This window comes from Python bivittatus, unplaced genomic scaffold (assembly GCF_059951505.1).
Source record: "Python bivittatus isolate LINGU-HERP-01145 unplaced genomic scaffold, Pbiv_v1 ctg000120_np1212, whole genome shotgun sequence".
NCBI classification, from domain to species: Eukaryota; Metazoa; Chordata; class Lepidosauria; order Squamata; family Pythonidae; genus Python; species Python bivittatus.
Window position 1 is genome coordinate 4,568,318 of NW_028277037.1, and position 25,684 is coordinate 4,594,001.

The 25,684-nt window shown below is 40.4% G+C and overlaps 1 protein-coding gene across 4 annotated transcripts in view; it reads right to left on the reverse strand.

Moving 5' to 3' along the window:
- ITPR2 (inositol 1,4,5-trisphosphate receptor type 2) overlaps window positions 1-25,464 on the reverse strand; it is a 224,016-nt gene extending 198,552 nt beyond the window's left edge. For 3 of the 4 annotated variants that reach the window (XM_088134864.1, XM_088134865.1, XM_088134863.1), the window contains exons 1-2: window positions 24,899-25,461; window positions 703-773 (exon numbers count right to left, since the gene is read on the reverse strand). In XM_088134864.1, the coding sequence (XP_087990990.1) occupies window positions 703-773; window positions 24,899-24,990 (163 nt within the window). In that variant the 5' untranslated portion in view covers window positions 24,991-25,461. Of the gene's footprint in view, window positions 1-702; window positions 774-24,898 lie in introns of all 4 variants that reach the window. The other variant, XM_088134866.1, reaches the window with a different exon arrangement.
- Between the last annotated feature and the right edge of the window lie 220 nt (window positions 25,465-25,684).

Here is a 25,684-nt window from a genome sequence, read left to right on the forward strand (position 1 = left end):
CTGTAGTCTATGGTAACATAAACCATGTCTCAAACCAACAAACCATCTCTGAATTCTTCCCTCCTCTACATTTTGACCAGGATCCTATCTCCACTCTGCCACATCTCCCTTAAGAAAGCTGCTAAGGAGCAGGAATCAGTAAAGCAATCACTTAACACCCAGATTGCACCCGTGCCCGGCACCCAAGTTTTAAAATTGTATAACTTATACTGTACTAACTAGTTGACACAGTTTTTTTAAAAAGCATTCTGGTAAACTGCTGTTTTGTCATTGATTATGTCCCCATGCCAGCTGTTTGGGGAGAATGTTTACAACCTGTTTTCAAAATTTCAGATGTCTCCACTGGCCTCCAAAGGGTTGGCCATCCTTGATGTAGGAAGTGAGTAGCCATATGAGAAACACAATTTCAATATTTCAATATAACTGCGCAGCTCAATTTCATCTTCTCATCTGCATTGCCACCTTTCATTCTCCTGCAACACCTGTCTTGAAGCTAATTTTTCACCTTGTTTTGAATATAGAATAGAATTAGTCAATCACAGTAATGATAACTAGCAGAGAAAATGACTTGTAGATGGATTAAGATGCTTCTGAAGCATTAGAATGGAGGATCTTGTTTTAAAATAGATAGAATCAGGACAAAAAAGCCACTGTATAATTGTGATATATTTGCTCATATAAAATTTGCATTTAGGTGCTTACCTCGGAATTTTTTGGGCGGATTACAAAGATCACCTGCCTCTGGTTGTACCACACATCTGTCATCCACCAGCCTAGAGGAAAAATCATAATGTCCAGTGTTTACAATAATTTTTGCATTTATTGACCAAGATAAAGTCTCCAAAGATATTACTTTGGTTCTTTGATTTAGCATAATCATAAAACAAACACTACCCAAATTATAAGTTCTCTTCTGAAAAACACACTCATGTCCAGTTTTGTCCAGAAATTGTATACCAAATAATTTTTATCCTTCACTGTGGAATATGTTTTGCAGAATACTTGAAAAAAAATAGCTCCATTCTTTAGGTGGACTTCAAAGAGACAGTGTGATATTGTGAAGGACACCCTACAGATACTACTTCTACAAGATGGCTCCTTGTTCTGCCAGCCAGACAAAGAGACTGTCAAGTATCAATGTTTTTTCAACATGCCGGCTTTCTTAGAAGGCATATAAATAGTCCAATTACAAATCAACTGAAATGGTGTGCGCTTCTGGATATGCTTTAGCTAATCCCAGTACTTTTTGCTATTGGTTTTAGTTTTGTTCAACTATATTTCATTTTTTCCCCGCTGAATGTGGATTCACCGAAAACTGCTTTTAACAGAATTTAGCAAGCATTTGTTCCATATCATCATCATCATCTTCATCATTTGCCTAGTACTTCAGCCCTGCTCTACCCTAAGACAAAGTCAATAGTGAATTGCCTAGTCAATCCTCTTGAGTTGATTTATGACTTTAAGTTTTTAAAACTGGATTTTGAAATTGGATTTTAACTAGAAATGGGAAAAGGGAATGAATGAATGAATGAATGAATGAATGAATGAATGAATGAATGAATGAATGAATTTGCTTTCTTCATTTCAGATTCCTTTTGAGTGTCTTTCCCTCTAAAACTCAGCTAACCTAAAGTATTTGTTTTGTCTGCATAATTTCATTGTAACTTTGTATACTCCTTTGTATACTCTGTATACTCTTAATGTTTCCTTTGAGAAAAAATAATTCTAGATACGGTAACCATTTTGTGCCTTGTCACTTGCATATTTTCCATACCCACAGTTTTGTACACATTCTAATTCTGTTTGTCTGTCAATTGATGTTGTTTGTTTGCCAACTCATAACACTAAATGATGCCCCATGTTGCAAACACTGATAGTTCCCTGATAGGGTAGGCTTTGAAAATGGTTCAAAAGAAGGTTGTTCTATGTGAGCCTGAAAAAAATGATGTTGCTGCTTTAAAAAGCTGGCAGTTATTGTCAGGTTCACATAGAAGCCTTAAAAAATCAGTGTAATTTAATGAGTAGCAGAGAGGTGGTGTGCTTACATGTGATCCAAAATACTGTTTCTGAATAATTTTTTAAGCATATCTAGCCCAATTCTCCTAACTAATGCCAATTTTGAAATAATTCTGTTCTACTTTGATCTTGAATACTATAGCTTCTTTTATTAATAAGAGGATTAGATTCCCACACGTGTGCATTAGACACCCAAATAAGGGAAACCATCAGTGTTCAAGCATGATATTAGGGAAGTGTGATCTGATATTTCTGTGACCCATACCATGGAGTTTATTGTGGCTTGGCCTAAAATGTTCATAAATTATGATACGTTGTTTAATATTGTTGTTCAGTTCTCTTCATTGTTCTGATTGTTGATTGAATAAATCAATTTCCATGTATGGCATAATCAATCTGAAAGTGAGTTTTGGAAAAAGAAAATCTTCTCCCACTAAAGTTTGATGAGCCGTAATTTTGTTACAGGTTTCTGTTATTCTCTTTAAAGTTTCTGTTCATTTGTTTCATGTCTTTATATTTTAACATTGCCTGTTTGGCCTAGCACATTGCATAAATCAATTCAGTTATAAAGCAGGGCTTCCTACAATGTGTAAACCCATTATCTATTATTACTAAATACATATTTAAAAGCCCAGATCATAGGAACTCGGTGACTGCATTTCATTCCTTTGATCTAATGTTCTGTTTTATTTTTCTTATCCTCCATATTTACTTTTTCTCCTTTCCCCTTGTGCATTATTCTTCCAAAACATTATACATATCCATTACCTGGGACTGGCCTCCTCAAAGATCACTTGAAAAGTCCTGCCAATGCAAAATTAAGCAACCAAAACAATTTTCTAGTATACATTGCACAACTTTTCTCACCTGCCTTGTTTTTCTATTTGTTCCTGGTTGCCATTGAAAACGCTAGATGGAACCAGCAAAGTCCTTGTGGTCAGTTCCACTGACTGCACCTTATGCAACACCTCTCTACATTCAGCCTCTGAGAACCTGCTTCACATTTCACCACCATGACAAGCATGCTGGGTGAAGACACAAAACCCACCTTTCTCAGTGTTGAAAGCCAAAATGTGGAAATTCAGATCCTACAAGACCATCGGTCTTCTTTGCATTTGTTGGAAGCAACTGCTCTTGTATTCCAAAGGTTTTAACTTCTGAACTGGTTTTACCTTCTTGCTGCAGTGAATTAACCTAGTTCCTTTATGTTCAAAGAGTCCTACAACTGCACTACAGGCCCTGGTTTTGGGGGGAGGCTAGAAATGAAGTGGAGTACTATTAAATGCTGCATAAGCTGTAGCAGCTGTATGAGCTTTATATGACAGAAGCAAGGTGAAAGAGACTTTTCTGGACCATTCCAGTTTCTTAACATGTATTTATTTCTCTGTGACTGATATAAGTAGGATACAATGGATGAATACAATAGATGCTTTCAAGAGATATTATTGAGATTGACTATGAAGATTGCCTCTGGGGAGAAGGCCTGTTGATGGAGCCTCACAAAAAAAGTTAAAATCCCTCCTATTTATTCCTGTTTGTCTCCAGTCATTTATTTCATTTTTGTTTTGCTGCATGAACCCCTTGTACATTTTCCATTTTCCTGCAAATTGTAAATTGCCCAAATCTTGCTATAAATATTTTAGACCTTTCTTGTTACCCAAAAAACCTAGGAGCTAATTTATTGTTACAATAAAAACAATGTAGGATTGTTCTTAAAAATACAAAAGGAGACTATAGTTTTTAAATGAACAGCAATATTGCTTAGTCTTTACACTAGGCCTGCATGACACACTTAGCCGTAATTCACTCAACTAAACCAATTTTTTCGATTTGCATGATTGATTAAACCATAAAGGAACTGTACCACAATTGAGGTTAAAATTTGGTTGGTTAAAATTTAGTTAGTTAGTTTGGGGTTCCATCTGTTGTGCAAATACAACTAATAGGTTCTTATACTCTTAGAGATTCCCTTTCTCACCCACCCTTTCCAACAGAAATAGTCATAGCTAAAGACACAAAAGACCTCCAAGCATTTCACAGGATATTTTTCTTATATAAATAGAAATTGTATTTCATTCATTCATTCATTCATTCAATTTATATAGCTGCCCATCTCAAATATATGACTCTGGGCAGCACCCAGCAATTAAAAACACAACCCCAAACAATGAGCAAAACACAATACAAAAACACATAAAATCAAATAAAAAGCATATCAAAAACTCTACTTCGCAATCTTCTTTTCTTGGAGAAAAGAGATAACCTCATGATCAGAAGAGTACTGAAGCTTTCTGATAGTTAGTAATATGGGATCCATTCACTACTGAAAGCACAATTTCAACCAACAATTATGGCTTATGGATGTCATTAGTGCCTTCTTTACACTGTGCAGTGTTTCAGGCCTGTCCTGCAAATAAATATATATGTGCAGTATTTGATGCATTTTTTAAAAATCATTGGTCTTGTAAACCAATTCACTGAACTGAACTTATGTAGATATAATAGCACACTAGGCAGTGCAGCGCTATCAAGCAGGGAGGTCCAGTTGGGAGGTCCGAAAAAATCAAAATGGCAGCCACGTGATCAAAGCCACCATTATTACTTTTCTGCCAAGTGGCCTTCAAATGGACACAAATAATAAATGAAGATTCTGTGAACTGAAATAATTGAGGAGCAAGATGCATACGGCTTCAACTTTAATTGGAAAAGCAAACAAGCAGCCCCCTTCCACTAGATCTTCATTCCTTAGGCCTTGAAATCTCATCTATAAGCAGCTGGCAAATAGAACAAGCTAGTTGTCATTCAGGCAAAATCCTAATGTGAATGTTCTCACTGTTTCCTAAGAAATTAGTATCCAGTACAAGCCTTGCAAAGGGTGCTAGCATGCAAAAAGAGGAAGAAAAACACACACACACACAAAAACCGGCTAGAAAGCAACGCGCTCAGAAAGCTTTGTATTTTACTCAATTTCTTACAAGGTTTCCTTTCATTGTGTATGGAGAAACTCCACATTTCCTCTCTACTCCATTCACCATTGAAACTTCGCAGAGGGACTGCCAGATCTATGGATTTACTGCAGCTAACAGGAAGTGATAACTAGAAAATTCATTCCCAGCAAAGGAGATTTGCTTGAGTTTGTATCGAGATGCAGCTGAATGTTTTATTCTGTTTGCCATCCTAATTCAGTAGGGCACACGCAGGAAGGGAAAATCAGAGCGCGGAGCTGCCGAGAATCCAACATTGCATGCAATCAACAGGATAAGCAACTAACAGGCTTGCAAATCTGTCTACATTTAGAACAGCTCCTTGAACCCACCACCGTTATATTTTTATCCTGTTCTATTTTTACTTTTTTTTTTTTAATGTACTTCTATCTGTAATTCTGGTCATAATAAAAATTCTCTTCTCTTGTCTTCTCTTGTCTTGTCTTCTCTTCTCCTTGGCAAAAAAAAAAAGGGGGCACTTGCAGAAAAAATCCTGGCATTTACCAGGCCCATAGATGTACTTTCCACATATTCTTGCTACTCAAATGTAACAAACAGAAGTTTAAAATAGTGTCCAGGTTTACACATCCTGCTAAGCCATGGTGTGTTGAACATTGTGGCCTAGTTCTCACATGCAAAGAAGCCATGTGTTTCAATGCCACAAACCAAGTCATTCCAGGAACTGATTTGGGTTCACACATTGCCCATGTCCTAATATGGTTTGTTTGGTTTTAACTTAATATGAGGTCTGAATGCATGCCTGCTAGGTTCAAAACTAGACAAGCATGAAGCAAATGCACTGAAACAGAACCACTCATACGTTGCATTCTTTCAGGTAATTTTGCTATCATATTATCTTGCAGCTGTCTACTGAGAAGGACTCTAAGTCAATTTCATAAAACACTTGAAGAAATTTCCACCAGTAACCTACTGCTGCAGAAATGATAAAGATTTCCTGAAATCAATCTTGACTACATGAACATGGACATGTAATTTTCCAGATAATAACACAGAAGTGGTTTGCCATTACTCTTCTCCATGATTTTTCACAAATTTCCATCTTAGCTGACATCCCTGGGGTTTGCTGATGGTCTTCCATCCAAGGATTAACCAGCTGTCGGATGCCAAATATTCCTGGCTCTGCTGCTGTACAGTAATATTGTCAAATGTGCAGCCCACATATGTAAGATGCAGGAAGATCTTTCATTTGTGCCGGTTCTTCTATCATGAAACCTTCACCTTCTTCATTGAGAAAAATACTGGCTAGGCAGCCTTAATACCATATCCTGTTCTGTGCCAAAACTCAGAAAAATAGGAAGTGCTATTTTTGCTGAGAACTGTGCATTTGAAACCATCCTACATAGCACTTAGTTTATCCATGCAGAAAAATGTCTCCTGATATTTTAAAGTTCACTGAAAATAATAACAAGAACATCAACAATAACAACAACAATAGCCACAATAATAATAACAAGACCAAACCTTAAGAACAAATGCATATAAAGCCAGAATTGAGAAGACAGCAACAGACAGCAAATGCTGCCTCTGCAAAGAAGCTGAAGAAACAGGGGACTACCTAGTCAGCTGCTGCAAGAAGATCACACAGACTGACTACAAACAACAGCATGACAAAGTAGCAACAGGGTGCACTGGAATCTCTGCAAGAAATAACATTTGCCTGCAAGCAAGAACTGGTGGGACCACAAAACAGATAAATAGAAAATGAAGAAGTTGAATTGCTCTGGGACTTTAGAATTCACACAGACAAGCACCTGCCACACAACACCCCAGACTTAACAACTGTTGATAAGAAAAACAAAAAAGTCTGGAAAGTGGACATTGCAATACCCAGAGAGCGCAGAACAGAAGAGAAAGAACTGGAGAAAAATCACAGAATACAAAGACCTGCAAATAGAAATAGAACGACTATAGCAAAAGAAAGCAAAGATGGTACCAATAGTAATAGGCGCCTTGGGTGCAATCCCAAAACATCTGGAGCACCACTTGAAGACCATTGTTGGCATTGACAAAATCACCTTCAGTCAATTGCAAAAAGCAGCTTTACTTGGAACAGCTTATATCCTGTGATGATACCTTTAACACCATGAAACAACATCTGCCTTTCCCAGATCCTTGGGGAGGATTCGATAGGTGGATAAAAATGTAAAATCCAGTCTAAACATCTGGCTGACTATGTGACCAACAATAATAAACTAAAGCAACTCTTCTGAAGCACAACTCTGTGTTCTGGTTATGTAACATGCTTTTTGGGGGGGTGGAAAAGTGCCTTGTTTTGATCAACTTTCTGATAGTATGAAAACAAGGAACTTAGCTGCTAAGTAAATCTCAGCTGCTTTCTAGTCAGACAGCAGAGTCAGAGAAGACATTTGCTTAGCAACAAGGTGGGCTGGACCTTTTTCATGTTTTACCTTTCTTCAGATCCCCCCCCCCCCAAACACACACACTTTTTAGAATTAATAGTTTCACATTATTCAGTCAAGCTGAGTAATCTGACATCAATAGAAGAGAACTACATAAACAGGGAGCAAACCCCACACTCACTCGCACTGATGACGTTACCTAGTTGAGTAATGAAACGTCTGCAAGCACAGAGAGCACCAAACACTCCACAATCTGACATCAATGTAAATCTAAATAAAAGATTTTTAGATGAGAATCCTAGGAATGTATTCTTTTAAATAAAACATACCATACACTGAAGAACCTGAAATCTCCTGCAGGCCAAGCATAGGTCCAGTCATGGTCCATCAAACTTAACTCAGCTGCCTACCAGGGACAGTGGAAAGAGTATTCTCAGAAGTATGGTCACTAGTATGGCCTTACACAGAGCTGCTCAGTATGAATGTTGGATAGCATTATTATTACTGAGTCCATTTCATCTGAAGCGCAACGTTCAAAACTGAATAAGCTATTTTAAGAGTTCATAATCTATGAAGAGTTTTAATGAACTGCACATAACATGTTTTAACTGGCACATACCTGCAGGAAAAAAATACTCAGTTATTTTAAATTAATTCACTGTGGATGGATCATTTCCATATATATCATCTGCCAATTATTCTGGACAGTCATTAGCAATAACTAGATTTATGTCTGGTCTTGTCAAAACCACATGAGCCAGCATTTTTATTATCTGTCTATCTTGGCAACCTTAGCAACCTTAAAACAAAGAGAGAAAGCCTGAAATGTTACCTGTTACATACTTCAATCATGCATGCCCCAAAACTTAGTCTATAATATGATAAAGAGGCATCAGGCAGAGAGAAACATTTCTATCTATGCTTAATTTATGATATTTACTTGGCTCCAAGTGAACCTCTGCACATGCAAACTGAATGCTGAACGAAAATAATAAAAAGAAACACTCTGAAATCCAAGTTAAAAAGAGGATTTACTACTTTGCTCCCCACTCTACTCAGCAGTGTGATTAGGGAACTTCTGCCTTTACTCTGAATTGACTTTGCTTGTCTTCCGTGACAATGAAACATACTCACTGCTATTACGTAGCTGATCATTATAATATCACACCCCCTACACAATCTCTGTTTTCTATTAGAAGGAAAAGAAGAGAAATCAAGAAAGCAATAGATAAGGGAAACAGGTAAGTAAAGATACCGTTCCCTCCCCTCAAAATACTGCTTGTATATACAGACTACATAAAAGTTCCTGTATAAAAAAAATGATTCTAGAGGAAAAAAACCTGATTAGCCTCAGAAATAACCCTGAAAGTTGTAATATCCAGCCAAGTGCAAACAGATATTAGATACAGTTGGAAAATTACTTAGGACTTGCCATGTCTAAGAATCTAGAATTCTAGACACCTCTAGAAACCTGGAAGTATTCACTACATTTAATAAAATACTTTGTGTTTACTTATCAGGAATACAAAGGTCATGGGGGGGAAAAAAAGGAACACTTCTAAAGTTAATTTCGTACATCTCTTTTTATTGTATCAGCATTAACGTTCTCCTTGCCCTGAGTTATATGCAACCCAACAATTTGTTCAGGCACAAGTATTTTACTATAGCCAACATGACAGAAATTAATAAGGAACTGAAGTATGGGCATTTAAAGTATGATCTTCCCGCATCAAAAATAAACATTGAGATGAATCAAATGTTAGGCCCCCTTGCCCACAAAACAAAATGTAACATGATTCTGGCTGGCCCAATCTTATCATGGGAGACACATCAACATAAAGATTAGGATTAAGATTAAGGATTTTCAGGAACTTTCGAAAGGATCTGTTTTCCTATTAAAATGCTAAATACCAGCATTTGCAGCAGTACATTCTTAAATATAGGACTGCATCCAATTTTAGCTGTTTAGCGGCTATATCTAGTCACCCGAAATTTGAAGACATGTGTCTTTATCACATCAATACTTTCTTTCCTATCTATACACCCATAAAAACAGTGCACACATTCAGGTCTTCTGAGAAGGTTTTGTACAGTTCCTGTTGCATATCTGCGTATCTGTCCTATCACCAAAAGCCAGTTTTGCAGGTTTTCACTACGCTTTCAGCAAAACCCATAATCTGCTAATGACCAGCGTTTCTCCAATTGGTACGGAAATATTTGGGTCTGCCACTAAGCACCCAGAAACATACACACGGCATTATTTTGATGAACGGCAAGCTACAATGGTGTAAATAAATTCAATTAGTACCTGCCATCAAGTCTACTATGATCCAAGAGGCACAACACCACTGACACCAACTGCCAGACGCTGCCCCCAAAATCTTATTTGGTGCCCTCTTTTACAATCATATCCAGATAGATGCATTTGGGTGGGACATTCCTCTGCTCCTCCTGTTTAAAAAGAGATCCTTTGACTAATTTCCCAAACCAAAATTTAATGGGCGAATACAAGGAAACTATGATACAACAAAAACTCTTCCATGTTGTAACATTAACTTGCTGAAGTTTTAAACCAAACATAAAAAGGAACAAAAAGGTTTTAAATCTGACTCTTGCTACAATATCTGTCTCTCTCACACACACAATCATAGCACAGAGCATCTGTCACCACATCTACCATCTTATAATCTGCCACCTATACTGTACTTCATATGTAACCTTTCACTTATGGGTTAATTTGTCTGAAAATGTCAACTTTGTTAAAGAGACTGGAGCCCTATTGTCAAATCAGTTGTGGTGTACCTCTGTACTATTAAAATTCTTGCTTGCTTAAAAGCCAGTATACACACAGTCATGCACACCAAGGTTGTTCTCTTGCAGACATCCATGTGGGCAGCAATACTGGTAAATGCGATTTCTTTGCGTTGCATGCACTTGTCCAGATGACGAGGGGAACTCACAAAGTGGTCGCCTGGAGCTTTCAAGAGGTTGGACTGTTTTAATGTTTTGTGAACAATTATCTGTCTAATTCAGGATAAAGAACTGAGGACTAAATTAGAAAAAATGTGAATAAATTGACTTTTCTATTTCTGGTATTTCTTGTCTTTAAGACCATATAAGATTGATACATCTGTGCTGGAAAATGATAACTTGGCAAATACTTTTGTTAGCTGCAAAGCTTTGAACTTTTTCTAAAGATTTTTTTATCCTGCCTTTTACTATTTTTATAAATAACTCAAGGTGGCAAATAGACCTAAGATGCCTTCCTTCTCCTATTTTCCCTTCAACAACAATCCTGTGAGGTGAGTTGGGCTGAAAGAGAGGGACTGGCCCAAAGTTACCTAGCCAGCTTTCATGCCTAAGGCAGGACTAGAACTCACAGTCTCACAGAAATTATTAAATTTCATTTGAATATCAAGTTCCCAACAGTAAGAACTGTCCAACAGTGGAAAAGTCACCCTGCAGGAGTAGTGTGTTCCCATCCCTGAAAGTTGTAATAAAGAGGCTGGACAGCCACATGCCCAAGATGGTTTAAATGGTTTTCCTGCACATTGTGGAGGGTTGGAAGAGAGGATCCTTGTGATATCTTCCAACTGTACAATTCTATTATTCTCTGATTAATCCCCAGAATTCCAAGATCACACAATACAGATATTCATAATCCTCCTGTTGATTTGTTTTTGGCAAATTTGGGGAACTGTGCTTTACCATTAACATTACAGAATATATTACATATATTACATAACCGTTTGACTTGCTGGGAGACAAGGAACTAAATATAAGCCAACAGTTCCTGAAAACACACGAAGATTAGCAGAGAACAATGTGACACATAACTTCAGTCCAGGACAGATTTACTAAGAAGTCCATTATACTGCTTACAGGGCTTAGCTATATCTAGAAAATGTATTTAAAGCTTCAGCTGAGACCCAGAGGCCAAATGCTCTGCTCATTTATGTCTTGTTTATAGAATTGTAAGCTCTCAGCTTTGTTTAAGCAACAATTAGCTTTTGGCAGCTTATAATAAACAGAATGAATACATCCTCTGCTTCAAAGTTGCTCACAGAACAACGGCAGCTAGCTCTCAAAATCTGACCAAAAGTTTCAGGATCTTAGCTTCACAATCTCTAAGAGGATGGATTAAAATTTCAGGGAGAAATTACAGAAACAAGTTGTGTTGCTGGTTGAACCTTGATTGCTCATTCAGAGGTATTGGCAATGTGGCAGATTCATTCAGACATCGCTGGGAATGTGCTCCTCATACGGGCCTGCAGCAGAGTTCTTCCTACTCCAGGAAGAGAAAGAAAGAATTCCAGGGGCTGTGAATAATCCAAATTTCAAATTTTATTTATGGTCATAGACCACAGGTCTGTACAAAAACTCACACAATAGACATATCATAAAACAGGGTCCTGTCTCCTGGTTGTGCTAACAACCATTGATAATGACTTCTCCTTGGTGCTGTGTATTTTAATGTTTGTATTTATGATGAAAATTTGTTTTTAATGTGTTTTAAGATTGTTCACTGCACAGAGTCACTTACTGAGATGGGCATCCATACAGTCAATCAATCAACATGGAAACTATCTACCAAATCATAATTATACCCAAAGTTTCCTCCAGTAATCATGACTGTACAATATTTTAATACCTTTTTTATAGGTTTCTAAGGATTTATTGGCTTAAAAGAGAATTATAATCTCTTCCATAGAACAGCTGGAGCGATTTACAGGGAGGGCTGATACTAATTCAGAGCCATGAATGGTACAATGGACAGCTCAGATGAACCTGTGATGTTGATTCAGTAACAGCCTCCATGCAGGATACAGACTTGACCTTGGTAGTGAAGGTTTAAATAAATACCTCCGTTCCAGGACCTTTGATGGTAAAGTATTAAGTCTGGCAACAATAACTGCTCTTGGCCTTTTGGCTACAGTCAAGGGTATACGTCTTTTAAATAAACAGAAATAAATAAAAGGGTAACACCCATGCAATCTACTGTACATGAATATCACTTACAAGAGGGACGCATTCTTTTCTAACTTGAGAGCTTATTTCCTAATTCTATTTATGATCATCAACCCTCAGGCTGAGAGACAAGACAAAATCAAATACCAACCAGAGCGTTCCCTTGTATTTTTTTTCTTTTTCTTTTTTACACACAGCCTCAGACTTTCAAGAGACCCTAAGCAGGACTAAATTCCATGGCAACAATTAAAGATCTTTTCAAGACCTAAAATTAATCCTGAAAGTCAATTTGGTGTAGTGGTTAAAGACACCAGGCTAAAAACCAGGAGATTGTGATAGCTTAGGCATGAAGCTAGGTGGGTGACTTTGAGACAATCCCTCTCATTCTGCCCTATGTCTATCTGTCTGTCTATCTCTTACTCTCTTCACAAAAAATAAGGTTGAAGAAATAACAAAACAACCTTAAAGACAATTTTTTATGTGTCTTTAACCTCTGCTGAGCTGTACTCTATTTTATCAAATTAATGAAGCATTCTGAATTACACAAAACTGTAAATCACTGGATTGAACAGTTCCTTCTGATCTCACTGTTTGCAATCTTTCTCCCCTCCAGCAGGTGTATCTGTGTGTGTATATACACAGACACACACAGAGACTATAAATCTGATAATCTGAGCTACAGATCAAAACAATTTAGACCCTAATAAATTGTGGTATACAGAAAATAAACTGTATACTAACTGCTCAGTGAAAAAAGAAAAATGCTCAAAGAAGCACAGAAAAAGCAGAGCTTCTCAACTCATGTTTTGGTTGACATCTCCAACAAAAAACTGAATGTTCCACCATGAAAGCTTTAAGGGAAAGATAAAGGGATTGAAGTTTGGGATTGATAGAATCTTTAATTTAAATGAGCTTAAATCTCACAGTCTAAGAACTAGCAAAACTTTGTTATCTTTGAGAAATCTTGGAACAGTGCCAGATGATTGATGGAGAGCAGAAAGAGGGAAAAGTGAAATCCAGCAAACTACAGACCGGTCAAGTCTAACACTAGCACCTGGGAAGATTCTAGAGCAGATCACAAAGAAATTGACAGATCATAAAGAAATTTCCTTGAAAACAATACAGTAACTACCAAAAGTCAGCATGTATTTGTCAAGAACAAACCTTTCCATGCTTCATTTTCTGACTGGGTAATTTACTTAATAGATTGTGGGAATGCTGTAGTCATAGTATACCCTGACTTGAGCATGTTATTTCTGCTAAGTATTGACTGGAAGTCAAATAACTGCACTTGCCATATTTTGTTTTCATATTTTCAATCTGCAAGCACCTACACATAAATGCTAAGTGTGCATTCCAATCTGCAGAAAGGTGTCGTGTTTAATGTTGTGCCATCTAGAATTTACTTAGAGATTTCTTGAATCATACCATTTGACCGAGGGTGCCTCAATGTTTGCATACAACCATATAACTGTTTAAATTAGGACATGCCTGAGAGGAAGCTTTACTTTAATTTTAAACAAGTTGTTCATTACATTAGATTGTGCTTGCTATGAATTCAGTGACTCTGTCTTCACAGTATATTTATATTTATATCTATATTTATATTTATATCTGAACTATGATAATTAACCTCAATTAACCTCATTTGGAGAGTCCTCACAACACAATGACCTGTAAACTAGGCAACCACATTTTAGATTATTATAGTGTGCAAATTCAACCATATGGTTTGTTTATGTTTTGGTGTCATGCAAACCCTCAACATTGAATTAACTGGGCAAATTCCCACATCATGTCAATGACAAGCCCAACCTTGACTGAACCACAATGGGTGTTTTTGGTTGGGTTTGTTTTTACTGTGATCCATGTTAAAGAGATAGTCTTTTCTTTAGACTTCAAAAGGGCAGTGAGTCTGAAACCTTGGATAAAATGAAGCATGCAGGAAATGAATACTGGCATTGTCAACCCCCTTCCTTCCTTCCTTCCTTCCTTCCTTCCTTCCTTCCTTCCTTATTTATTTATTTATTTATTTGATTATTGAATTTCTGTAGCCGCCCATCTCAATCAAGTGACTCTGGGTGCTGAACAATTCTAAAACAATTAAAAACAATACAAAAATAAATATACACAGCAGCCGAGAAAACTATCATAATAATTATCAATATAGCCAAGAGACAGGGCCCTTAACACATTCAGGGCCCCAGGCCCAGGCACATAGCCAGGTCTTTAAAGCCTTACAAAAGGCCAACAGGGTCAGGGCCATCCCAAAGGCAGGGGCTACAGCAGGGAAGGCATGTCTCCGGTCCTTGTAAGCTGACATTCCGCAGCGTGCCCATCCTGCCAGACTGAATTGGATGGATAGAAACTATTGGGTAAAGATGGTCCCTCAGGTAACCTGGTCCCAAGCCATGTTAAAGGTGACAACCAACATCTTGAATCATACCCAGAAACACACCGGCAACCAGTGCAACTCACACAGTAGTGGTGTTATATGTGCCACATACTTTTGTCTCAGCATCTCACGTGAACATTACCAGCTATTGTTCTGGGGCTGCAGAATGATGGGAAGCCCGTCTTGGCCTCTTCCACAGGCCAAGAGATGCGCGATTGCCAGTTGGCTTGAGCATATTATGGATAGGGTTAGGGTAGTTGTGCCATTATGACTTATTCAGAGTTGCCTTGAAAACCCCAGGATTGAAAAGGGTTGTGTCGGCTTTCTAAATAAATAAATAATATTCCCAGTGGATGTACGAATTAGCCTTTACTCAGCATTTTTACAATGCAGTGGTACTCACTTCCTGGGTTGACAAAATTTGCCTGTTCATTTCATCCTCAGACTTCCTTAATTTCACTTCCGTGGGATGTTTCACATCTATCAACTCAGTTCTTAAAAGCTGGGGTTGGGTGTCTAGGGGTTTATTTGGATTGCCATGTTGTCCCGGTTGCCTGTGTGGACCAACCACTATTTCTGGTTAGTAGGAATGGATGACAGTACTCAGCACTCACCCTCATCCACCTTGAAAGCAACCCCCTGACATCTTTTCCTGCTCCACTTTCACAGTAGTGTTTTCCTGCTTCTGTCACCTCAAGCACTGCTGTCCATTTCGCTTGTGACACATTACTTTCTTCTAGGTCACCTCCTGCACTTTAATTTGCCATTTTGCAGAAGCAGGAATGGCCCCTCACCTCAGTCAATGGTTGTCATGATCCCTAATATTACCCAGGGCTACCTTTAACAGCAGCTCTGCAATAGCACAGTGGTTGTAACACTTGCTTAGCATATAAGATATAGCTGGTTTGAAACCTGGCAGAATTTTTTTGTTGCTGTTGCTTTACGACTATTTTTCTTTCCCTGAACTACTTACTTCTCCATTTCTTTTCTTCTTAATCAGCCTAGCAATGCATCACTTCCCTAGTCAGGTGTGGTAAAAGGGTTCCAAGGAAAGAAAAGTGATAATTAAAAAAGAAAAAAGACATTTCTACCAGGTTTTAAAGCAGCAAGGTCCTTTCTGCTAGACAAATGTTGTAACCGCTGTGCTGTCGCAGAACTACTAAAAAGTAATCCTAGAAGCAATTAGATACCAACAGGGTGGCAAGAAGAGAAAATTTATTTTAAAACTGGTTGTGCCTTCATGTATATGTATGTTTATGCTCTGTGGTGTATATGTGTGCATGTGTGTGCATGTGTGTGTGTAAGAATGGTTGGATGGATGGATATGATAGATAGATGATAGATATCAAGTCAGTGTTGATTCCTGGCAACTGCCTGGACTAGTCCCTGCAAGTCTCTTGAGAAGATTTTCAGAAGTGGTTTGCTCTTGCTTCCTTCTCCCTAGGGCTGAGAAAGAGGAACTGGCCCCAAGTCCCCCAGATGGCTTCATGTCTAAAGCAGGTCTAGAACTCATGGTCCCCTGGTTTACAGCCTGATGCCTTAACCACTACACCGAACTGGCTCTCATTCATGTCTGTTGAATTCCTTGGAAGCTGTTGCCAAACATCTCAGTCTAGAAAGGATTTTCTTAAACTGGTTAAGAGTCAAGCAAGCATGAACACAGGACAGAAACAGTTTAAGGGTGCAGTGCAGACATACTCTAAAAGACAGATGATTAGCAGCCAAATTGTTTTGGAAAGCAAAAATATAGTCTGAAGGGAAAGAAGATCAGGACAAGTTGCATTCCCCAGTCTTCTCCCCTTACACTTGAGTGCATTCCCCAGCAAAGTGCAAAGCACAGGACAGGACTCTTGCTAAAGCTTGTATCCTGCAGTCAAAGGCCTTTATCTCACTATGCAAAGTGGTGCCACTGCAGTGCCAAGTACAGCCAACATTTCGTTCTTCCTCTCTCTCTCTTTTTACTGCTCTTGCACTTTCAACTGTCAGCCTGCCAAAATAAAGCAGGTGAAACATCACCTAACACTTTATGCCTGTGCCAAGAAAAACTTCACCTTCCCGATTCCTGTATCTCAGATTGCTGTTAAAAGCAGAGGAATTAAAGCTGCTAAGGACTTGGCAAACCTGAAAGTCACCTTTGCCATCAACACAGATCTGGGACAGATGTACCAAATCAGATACTGTGCACTCCTCCAGCAGAAATGACAGAGGAATTTTTTTTATGACATGTAAAGGGGCACAAGGTGCTTCTCTCAAACAACCCAATTAGCCCCATGAGGCTTAGGTCTCCTTCACACTGGAACAAATCCATCCCTGGAGAAGGAGAACTGGGAAGAAGAACAACTAGCGAAAAAGAACGTAGCGAAAAACAAATAGCAAAAAAGAACAGATAGCAAAAAAGAGCAAATAGGGGAAAAGGTTAGACCTGATGCATTATCTCTGCATCAGGTTTAACCTCTGATCCCATCTGTCATCACCTAGAAAAGCAATATGGATGACCAGAGAAGCAAGTCCCTCACCCAAACCCATGGTGGCCCTCCAGGCAATTCACTCGTGGGTTAGCCTCATCTGAATGATAGCTGTGAAAAACAGAACAGTTACCACAGGGAAAGGAAAAAGCTGGTATTTCTTCCATATGAGGAAGCAATTAAACCTATGGGTGAGCTCACACCACAAACGTAACTGCATTAGTTAAGTCCCAGAGTGTGGAGTGAACCTGAGAACCCATTCAGTACTAGAGTAAAAAAAAAAAAGACAGTTTTAACTCAAAACTTTATTGTGTGTCAACCTACTCATCCACATTCAGCTGAATTGTGTGAATCCAGCAAGCTGTGGGGTAGCGTCCAAGCCTTGCCCAGTCAGTCCTCTGAAGAAATAAAACGGAGATGCAGAGCAGTAGAGACCCCAAGGTGCTCCATTGAGAAACTCCCTGCAAAGGCTAGACAGCATCAAGCACGGCTTGCAAACACAGGTTGGCTCCAGTATATAAGCCCCACCTGCCCTCTCAACTGAGCACAGCCTCTTGATCTTATAATATGCTTTTGGCTCAAAAGCTTGAGATACTGGGATGGATTGCAGGAAATGTTTGAGGACTCAATCTTCACAAAATGCCAGCCCTTGACCCAAAGAACATGCCTACACAAAACTAAGAAGTTCTGACCAGGTTTGTAGTTGACGGGGTTAAGCATATGTGCAAACACACCTTTTGTGGCTTAGTTTTAGACAGAAAATATTCAGAGAAAGGCAGGAGAGAAGTTTTGCATAAGTCTAAAAAGAGAGCACAAAGCAGCCAACTCTAAAACTGATTTACATCCGTATTTCCCCAACCTAGTACCCTCACAAAATGCTAAATTAAAACTCTAATTGTAACTATGTTGAAGACAAAGGAAATGGTAGACAACTACATATGAAAAGCATTAGTTTTTCAGACAAACTGGTTCATACAGTTTTTGTCTTGTTTTTGTGCCTTCGAGTCATTGCTGACTCCTGGCGAATGCCTGGACGAGTCCCTGCAGTTTTCTCGCAGGGTTTTTTGGAAGTGGTTTGCCATTGCCTTCTACCTAGGGCTGAGAGAGGGGGACTGACCCATGATCACCCAGCTGGCTTTGCGCCTAAGGTGGGACTAGAACTCATGGTCTCCTGGTTTCTAGCCTGGTGCCTTAACCACTATACCACACTGGCTCTCAGGTTCATACAGTTAAGAAACATAATTCAAGCACGTCTATCATAGGCTTCAGTAGCATAGCAGTTGTTGTATTAGGCCTTGGATCAAGATAATCAGTAGGGAAATCTATGCTATTCTGACCATATTGTACAAAAGGGTAACATAATAAAGAGATAACTTAAAAATAATGCCAGCCACCCGCACAGAGATTTTGACAACTCCTCCCTCACCCACCAATCATGATATGGGTCAAAAAGAATGCCTCACATCAGCCATGCCTGGAAGGCACTACTCAACTCAGAGTGGTTAGGTGCCAAAATGACATTAAAGAAAACATTGACTTCCTCTCTCTTATATAATACACAAGGAGGAAGTCTGAATATTCCACAGCGCCATTACTGATCCTGTTGTCATCAGGTCCCAAGGCTGCAGATTTTTCAGGAGAAAGGTTCAAGACCAACCTCATTCTAACATTAACCCTTTATAGTGGAAACAACATTTTGAAGAAGAGTACCTTAAAAAGATTCTAGAGAAAATGATTACCTATACGCTAAATTCTTGCAGTCTTGGATATTTGTGAAATCTGGGATCCTTGGTTAATAGACTGATTGGGTGATTAGTCAATCTTCCTCCCCACAGACTCAGATTACTTTTACCCAAATAATGTAGTTTAGAAAACCTTCCCTGTGTTTCTGCTCTCTTTCCATGAGTTGGACTGCAACTCACAGATCATTCCCAGCTTGAAGTGGCCTACCTATAGAATGAAAAGTTAGCAGCACTACATCTTTAAGAGTGCTACATCAATACTCTCTCCCTCTAGAGACATGCAGATATGTTAAACTCACTGGAAATCTCAATCAGAAAATGATCGGGATGCCAGACAAACCACAGTCCCACAGGGGTTGTTGGGACTGATAACCTGGTATAAAGCTAATATACATCTGGATCCATTTCAGTTTAGCTTTAGGCCTGGATACACCACTATAACAGTCAACAACAACAACAACCAATTTATTGATTAGTCATTTGACCATATCAAGAAATCATAAACAGTACTGAGAAAAAGGAACATATTCATATCATATCATCACCCTTGCCATCAACCCCAAGCTGTTCTACATGATCCATCCTTTTCTGGATGATCTTTGATATAAACAGCACTGGCCGCCTAATAATGTAAAGTTTGTTCCCTGCAAAAAGTTTGTCAATATATTCTGAATGTCCCCATATGTCTTCGATTTTAAGAAAGGACCTAAGCAATCAGCCCTTACCGCAAACTATAGTTTACAAGAGAACAGGATATATGTGATGTCTTCAACAGCCAGAGCACCACATACGCACAATTTTTCTGCAAAACCTCCCATATCCTCCCATAAAATCAAGTTGCTCAAACCATACTCTAGCGAAAAGTCTTCTAAGGTGCTGAGGCATGCACATGGTTAAATATTTTTCTACCTGGAAAACTAATTAATGTTTGCCAGCCACTCCAAGGACACAGCCCATTTAAGAGATGCTTAGACTTGGCTGCCTGACCAATGACCTCAACTGGGAGGGAGATGGGGAAAGACACGTATTGCCTGGAGCTCTCAGTAGTTTGTGACACCACTGAACATGGGGTACTGCAGGAGCAACTCAGCAGGTTGGAAGCCAGAGCCACTACATTGTGTTGGCTTCTTCCTACCTGCAGGACCAACTTCCATTTGGCCCCATGGCAGTTGAATTGTGGGGTCCCCCAGTATGCTGTCCTTCCTCTTCCACTCTGGTCCTCCAAAGATTTGCAGTGGGATGTCTTTTTCTCCTCTCTATCTGAATTAGGAGAGAGTATGCAAATGCCTGATAGCTGCCTAGAAGGTTAGGTACACAGCAAAGACAGAGGCTCTCCACTCTGGGAATAATAAGGTGGCCTGAACTAGATGAGTCTTAGTTTTATTGTTGATGGTTCTGCATTAGATTATTTTCATTGTTCTCTTATAAATGACTTTCTCTCTGCTCCTTTGGGAGGAAGAGTAATAGAACTAAAGTTAAACAGTTTAAAAAATAAAAGTAATATGGTTATATTGCAGCGATCCTTGAAAGTCACCCCTGGAATCGTACTTGGGAGAATGTACAAGTTTTCTTTATATTTGTATCTATGTTATTGGCAGAACATTTTCACAGGGTATGCTATCCACCGAAATCAAAGACAGGAAAGCAATCTTTTGAGCTTGCTTGGTTATACAGATCCTGGAATTTCATATTGTTCCAAATGCAAAGCATATATCCGATTGGGTGGTGCTGTTTTATGTCAGTATAAATCAACCGAACTCTCATGATTCAAATAATCCGTGAGCCACTTCCACTAACTAGTAGCTGATGAGAACATATGTTTGGTTTGGACTTGAGTATAAAATCTTAAGAACTATTGGGAAGTTTTCCACTAACTATAGGAAAAAGAAAGACAGCCTTTTCTGCCTATGATGACAGGTTCATAAAGAATTGTAATGCAGTCCTTTTTCTCTGCAGCTTTTCTCTAGTATAGATAGTAGTACAGATATTGCTAGATGCAATAGGTGCCTTTTAAAAAGATGTTGAAAGATGCACTAATAAAATCCCTGAAATCACTAAACAATGGCCTCATTCTCAAAGCCTGTTGAATTACCATGTTGGTCTTGTATTGACTTCCTAGGTTCATGCAAATCCAGACAATTTGGGCTTAGTCAAGAAAAAAGGGTTAAGTAAGCTATAACTTTATGACTTGCCTGAACCCTTCTATTAAACGTCTAGGTGAGAAGCACATATATGCCGTGTATAAGTGTGCAAATGTATGCTGTTGGAACGTTGCACTGCATCCTTTCCACAATTGTCTAAGACTCTGTCCAAAAATTAAATGTTGGTTCAAATGTTTAAAAAGCAAGTGAGAAGTATAACTTTAGCTTCCAAACTCCATCATATTAGAAAGGAAAACGGCAACCGACATAGCATTGTCAGTGAAAAAAAACAGGGCAGCTATTGTAGACAAGGTGGCCTTATTTTTCTCATTGAGATACTGAAGGTTACACTACACATCATAAATCATCAATGTCTCATTCATAAATTATTTGTAAGTTCCTTTAAAGAAGGATATGAAATCTTCAAAAAATGTTTTAAAGAAGATTATTTTAAGCTGTGACCATCTGTAAAGATAAGCTGTCACTAAGTGGATTTATGAATTGCCTGAGTTCTGTTTATAGGCCATTAAAATCAGGTTTGACGGGCTAAAGAAACATGTAATTTAACAAGCTTAGTATAGCAGTGTTAATCAGTTAATGGTTGCAAAAATAAGGACAGAAATAAGTCTAATAAATCTCTGTTGATTTCAGCGAAATCTGTTCAAACCAGGTTTTACAGGTGGAATGTATTTCAAAAATGTATCAGCCTTATGCTATTGCATCAAATTCTTTCTCTCAGTAAAAGAATGTTGTGGTCATTAGTCAAAATAATTATCTTTTATTGCAAAATTGTAAATTCAATGCAGCTTTGCCTCATTGAAGGCAAAATATCAAATGAAAGAATCAGGGAACAAACCTGCAGTTAAAATATATGTGCAATCCAGTCCTATGAATATTTCCTTGAGAGTAATCCACCATGTCCCACAATCAGGACTATTTCCAAGCAACAATGCACTGAATTTTTTAAGAGACACTTCAATGGTTGCAATAAACCATGCTAACTACAAAGTATATCTTTGTCAAGCTTTTAAGATACTGTCATTGTATCCTGTAACAACAGAGTACTTGAAGTCCTAGTTGAGTATTTCCTGACCTGGCTGACATTCCCTCAATCGCATTAGAAAAATTCTGCACTCTGTAGAATGAGAATGTTATTTTCAGCAGCCCAATATTTCTCTGGGGACAACTATGCGCATTTTTAAGAAAAATGCACTTCATCTCTGTGCCATGAAAACAAATCACAAGATAGCAAGAAATATAATGTATAAATACCAGCCCTGGTAACGGTCAACCTATAAACAAAATGAACATGTTTAGTTCTAACGTCTGTAGCAATCTGTTTATTTAAACCTCTCTGCAATGGTTTGTGAGAGGAATCAAGGTCAATCATCCATCACGTTGAGTTTCCATCTAGATCAATGTTTTTCAAACCTGGCAACTTTAAGATGAGCGGACTTCAACTCCCAGAATTCCTCAGCCAGGTCCACACATTTTAAAGTTGCCACATTTGAAAAACACTGATCTAGATTTAGCATTTGCTGTCAATTGTGCTAAATGGAGGTCAGCTTTTCACTTTATACTAAGACATAATGTCCTTTGTTTAATTTTGGGTTAGGATGATATGTGAACCCCAGATGGTGCCATATGAACTCATTCATTGCTTCCCATGTCGTATGAATCTAGCCAATTCTGATTCATTGAATAACCAATGCTAAATAAACCATATCTGAGCACAAAGCTAATAACAGGGAAAGATACCTCCAGAAAGTCATACCCACTACAATCCGGATGGTTCCCATTATTGTCAAGGTCTGCAAACATTTAACAAACTGCTTCTAGATTGTACTTACACTATGAAAGAGAAGTTAGGTTGGTTTTCCAGCTCGAGAGAAAGCTAGCATATAAGGAGAAAGGTTCTGTTAAAAACCTTCCCTCTGATACCTTGTTTAGTTTTAGCAGGAATGGCTTTATAGAGGAAACTCCCCTTGCAATTTTAAGAGCTTTGACACATCAGCTGCTGCATATGTAAACTATCTTAAAGCACATGTGTATTGACTGAAATGGTTAGCCCAGTGTTTCTCAACCTTGGCAGCTTGAAGGTGTGTGGACTTCAACTCCCAGAATTCCCCAGCCAGCAAGTTTGCTAGCTCCCTCTTGCTCAGAGAGACTTTGGAGAAGTCCAGCTTATCACAAAGCCCAAGCCAGCTTCCTGACCTGCATGGGATACAATCTGAAGCTTTGCAGCAATTCTTATATCAGAATGACTAACCCCCAAATCGGTTTTCCTCTGAACCAGATTTCTGCTCTGATAACTCTGATTATCACATCATAAAGCAGCGACAGGGCAAAGACGTCAGAATGGGATCTTTAGCTGGCTGTTGCACTGGACAAACACACCCACAAAGCCTTCACAAACCCTTGCAATGTTTTGCAAGGAGCCCAACAGGCTTGCAAACCATTATCCTGAGCTGACATGGGTATTGCATTTCAGAGAATGAGCTGGCTGGAAGGGACTTCAACTCCTAACAGGTCATTCCAGACAAATGGTGTCCAAACTTTTAACAGTCCTGTGGAACCTCCCAAGACTGGTTTAAAGGCTGGCACAGAAGAACAAGGAGATATTTCACAAGAGAAAAGCCTCTCCCATTAAGGGAACATGTTTCAGAGGAGGGAAAAATCTGATGTTTGATCCCGTATGCAAGTCACCATATTATAAATTATCATCCCTGCGTGAAAGAGTTATTGGGACCTAAGAAAATCCATGCCGTATGTGGCAGAACTTTTTCTCTCTTGGACTCGCTTTTTAAAAATTCTAGCAATCCATAAGGGGACAAAATCCCACCCTCCCCTGTTACTTCTAAATTGTGAAGGTCATTTTAACCTATTATACAGCCCATATCTCAACTGACCATCTTTTAAGTGGGAGTCAAAAGCTGAACCTGACCATCCTTGAGGTGAGGACCTCCGGTTCAAAGGAGAGTTGCTGGGGATTCCTCAGCATCCCTTCAGCCCAGGAGCCCATTTGGACCACCTCCTCCTTCTGTCTAAGGGCCTGGGCACACTCCAAGCCCATTGACAGACGAGGACCACCGCCAAGGATTCCAGTGAAGATGCGGCTCATCGCCTGCGCACCATCTCGGGGATGTTTAGTCAGAACTAAGCAGCGGGCTAAACCTCCTGCGTCGCAAGGGCACCGCCGGCTGAAAGCAAGCACACGGTATCGCAGCCCGAGGGACCTCCAGGCAAACTCACGCGCACCGGCGGAACCTTTTCGGGCCTCACCACCCTGCGCACTCGGAACCCCGGGGCTTTCCACGGAGCCTCCTTGGGGGGATCGGCAGCCCGAAGGGAGCTCTCTTGCAAAGCTGATCACGCGCCCCAACGTTCCCCCGGGCACGTGGGGGGAGCTGGCAGCGGGCGGGCCCCAGGCCACAGCGAAGTCAAGCCTGCCCGACTTGCAGCGGCCGGGGAAGGGATCGGAGGGTCCCTAGCTGAGGGCGGGGGGGGGTGGGGGGTGCGGTAGCTTCAATCGCCCCCTTTCTTTCTTCCCTCTGCCTCGCTTAGGGACCGGTCGATTGGCAGCGGCGGCGCGACGGCACCCCCAACCCCCGTCCCCAGCTCCGTTTCCTGTACGTGGCTGTTTTCTCTCCCTCCTCGCTCGCTCTTCCTCTTCAAAGGCGAAGGCGGCTGACACGAGCCGGGCCCGGGCTCCAGAAACCGAAAGCAGGAGGAGGAGCGGACTGGCCCCGCTAGCGGGAGAGCCGGCGATGCCAGGCAGGACCCGGGCCGCGTTCCCCGCGCCTTACCCCAGTGTGCTGATGAAGCCGTTGACCGAGCCCTCGGCGTAGAGCGAGACGATGTCGCCGATGTAGAGAAAGCTGGACATTTTGTCAGACATGTTGGCTCATTTTCGGCCGGTTGTCTGCCCTCCGCCTCCTCCTCCTCCTCCTCCTCCTCTTCCTCCTGCCCCCCACCCGGGGAGACTCCAAGCGGGGCAGCGCTCGGCCGACCGGCGGGGAGGGCTGGTCCGGAGCCCGCCAGCTGGTGGCGAGCGGAGCCGCCAAGGAGATGCGCCAGCCGGGCTCCCGGGTGCAAAAACCCCGCAGCTGCTTTGCAATCCCTATTCCAGCCGAGGCTCTGCTTCTCTTAATCCGAAGTCAAGTCGGTCCCCGGCGCTGCTCGGCTCTCCCGTCTCTTCTTCTCTCCCCGCGCCGCCCCTTCTTTCCCCTCTTCGCGATCCCCTCCACGGCTTCTGCTCGGCTTCCGTCCCGGCTGCCGGGCTTCTTGGCTCTCCCTTCGCCGCGTTCCAGCCCCTTCGGGGTCGGGCTCCTTCCTCGGACGGTCCGATCCGCTCCGGCTGACAAACTGAAACTCTGGCAGCAGAGCTTCCCATTGAAGCGGCTCCGAAGGAGGGGCTTTCCTCCCCCTCCCCACCACGCATCCCGCCCCGACCAATCACAGACGTCGGCAGGAAAGGGGGCGGCCCGACGGGAGGTAGGAGATATAGGAAGACGGTGAGATGCGGGCGGGGGGCGGCCCGGAGGTGTGAGCTTTTCTCCTGGAATCTGGGGAGGGGGAGATGAGTCAGTTTT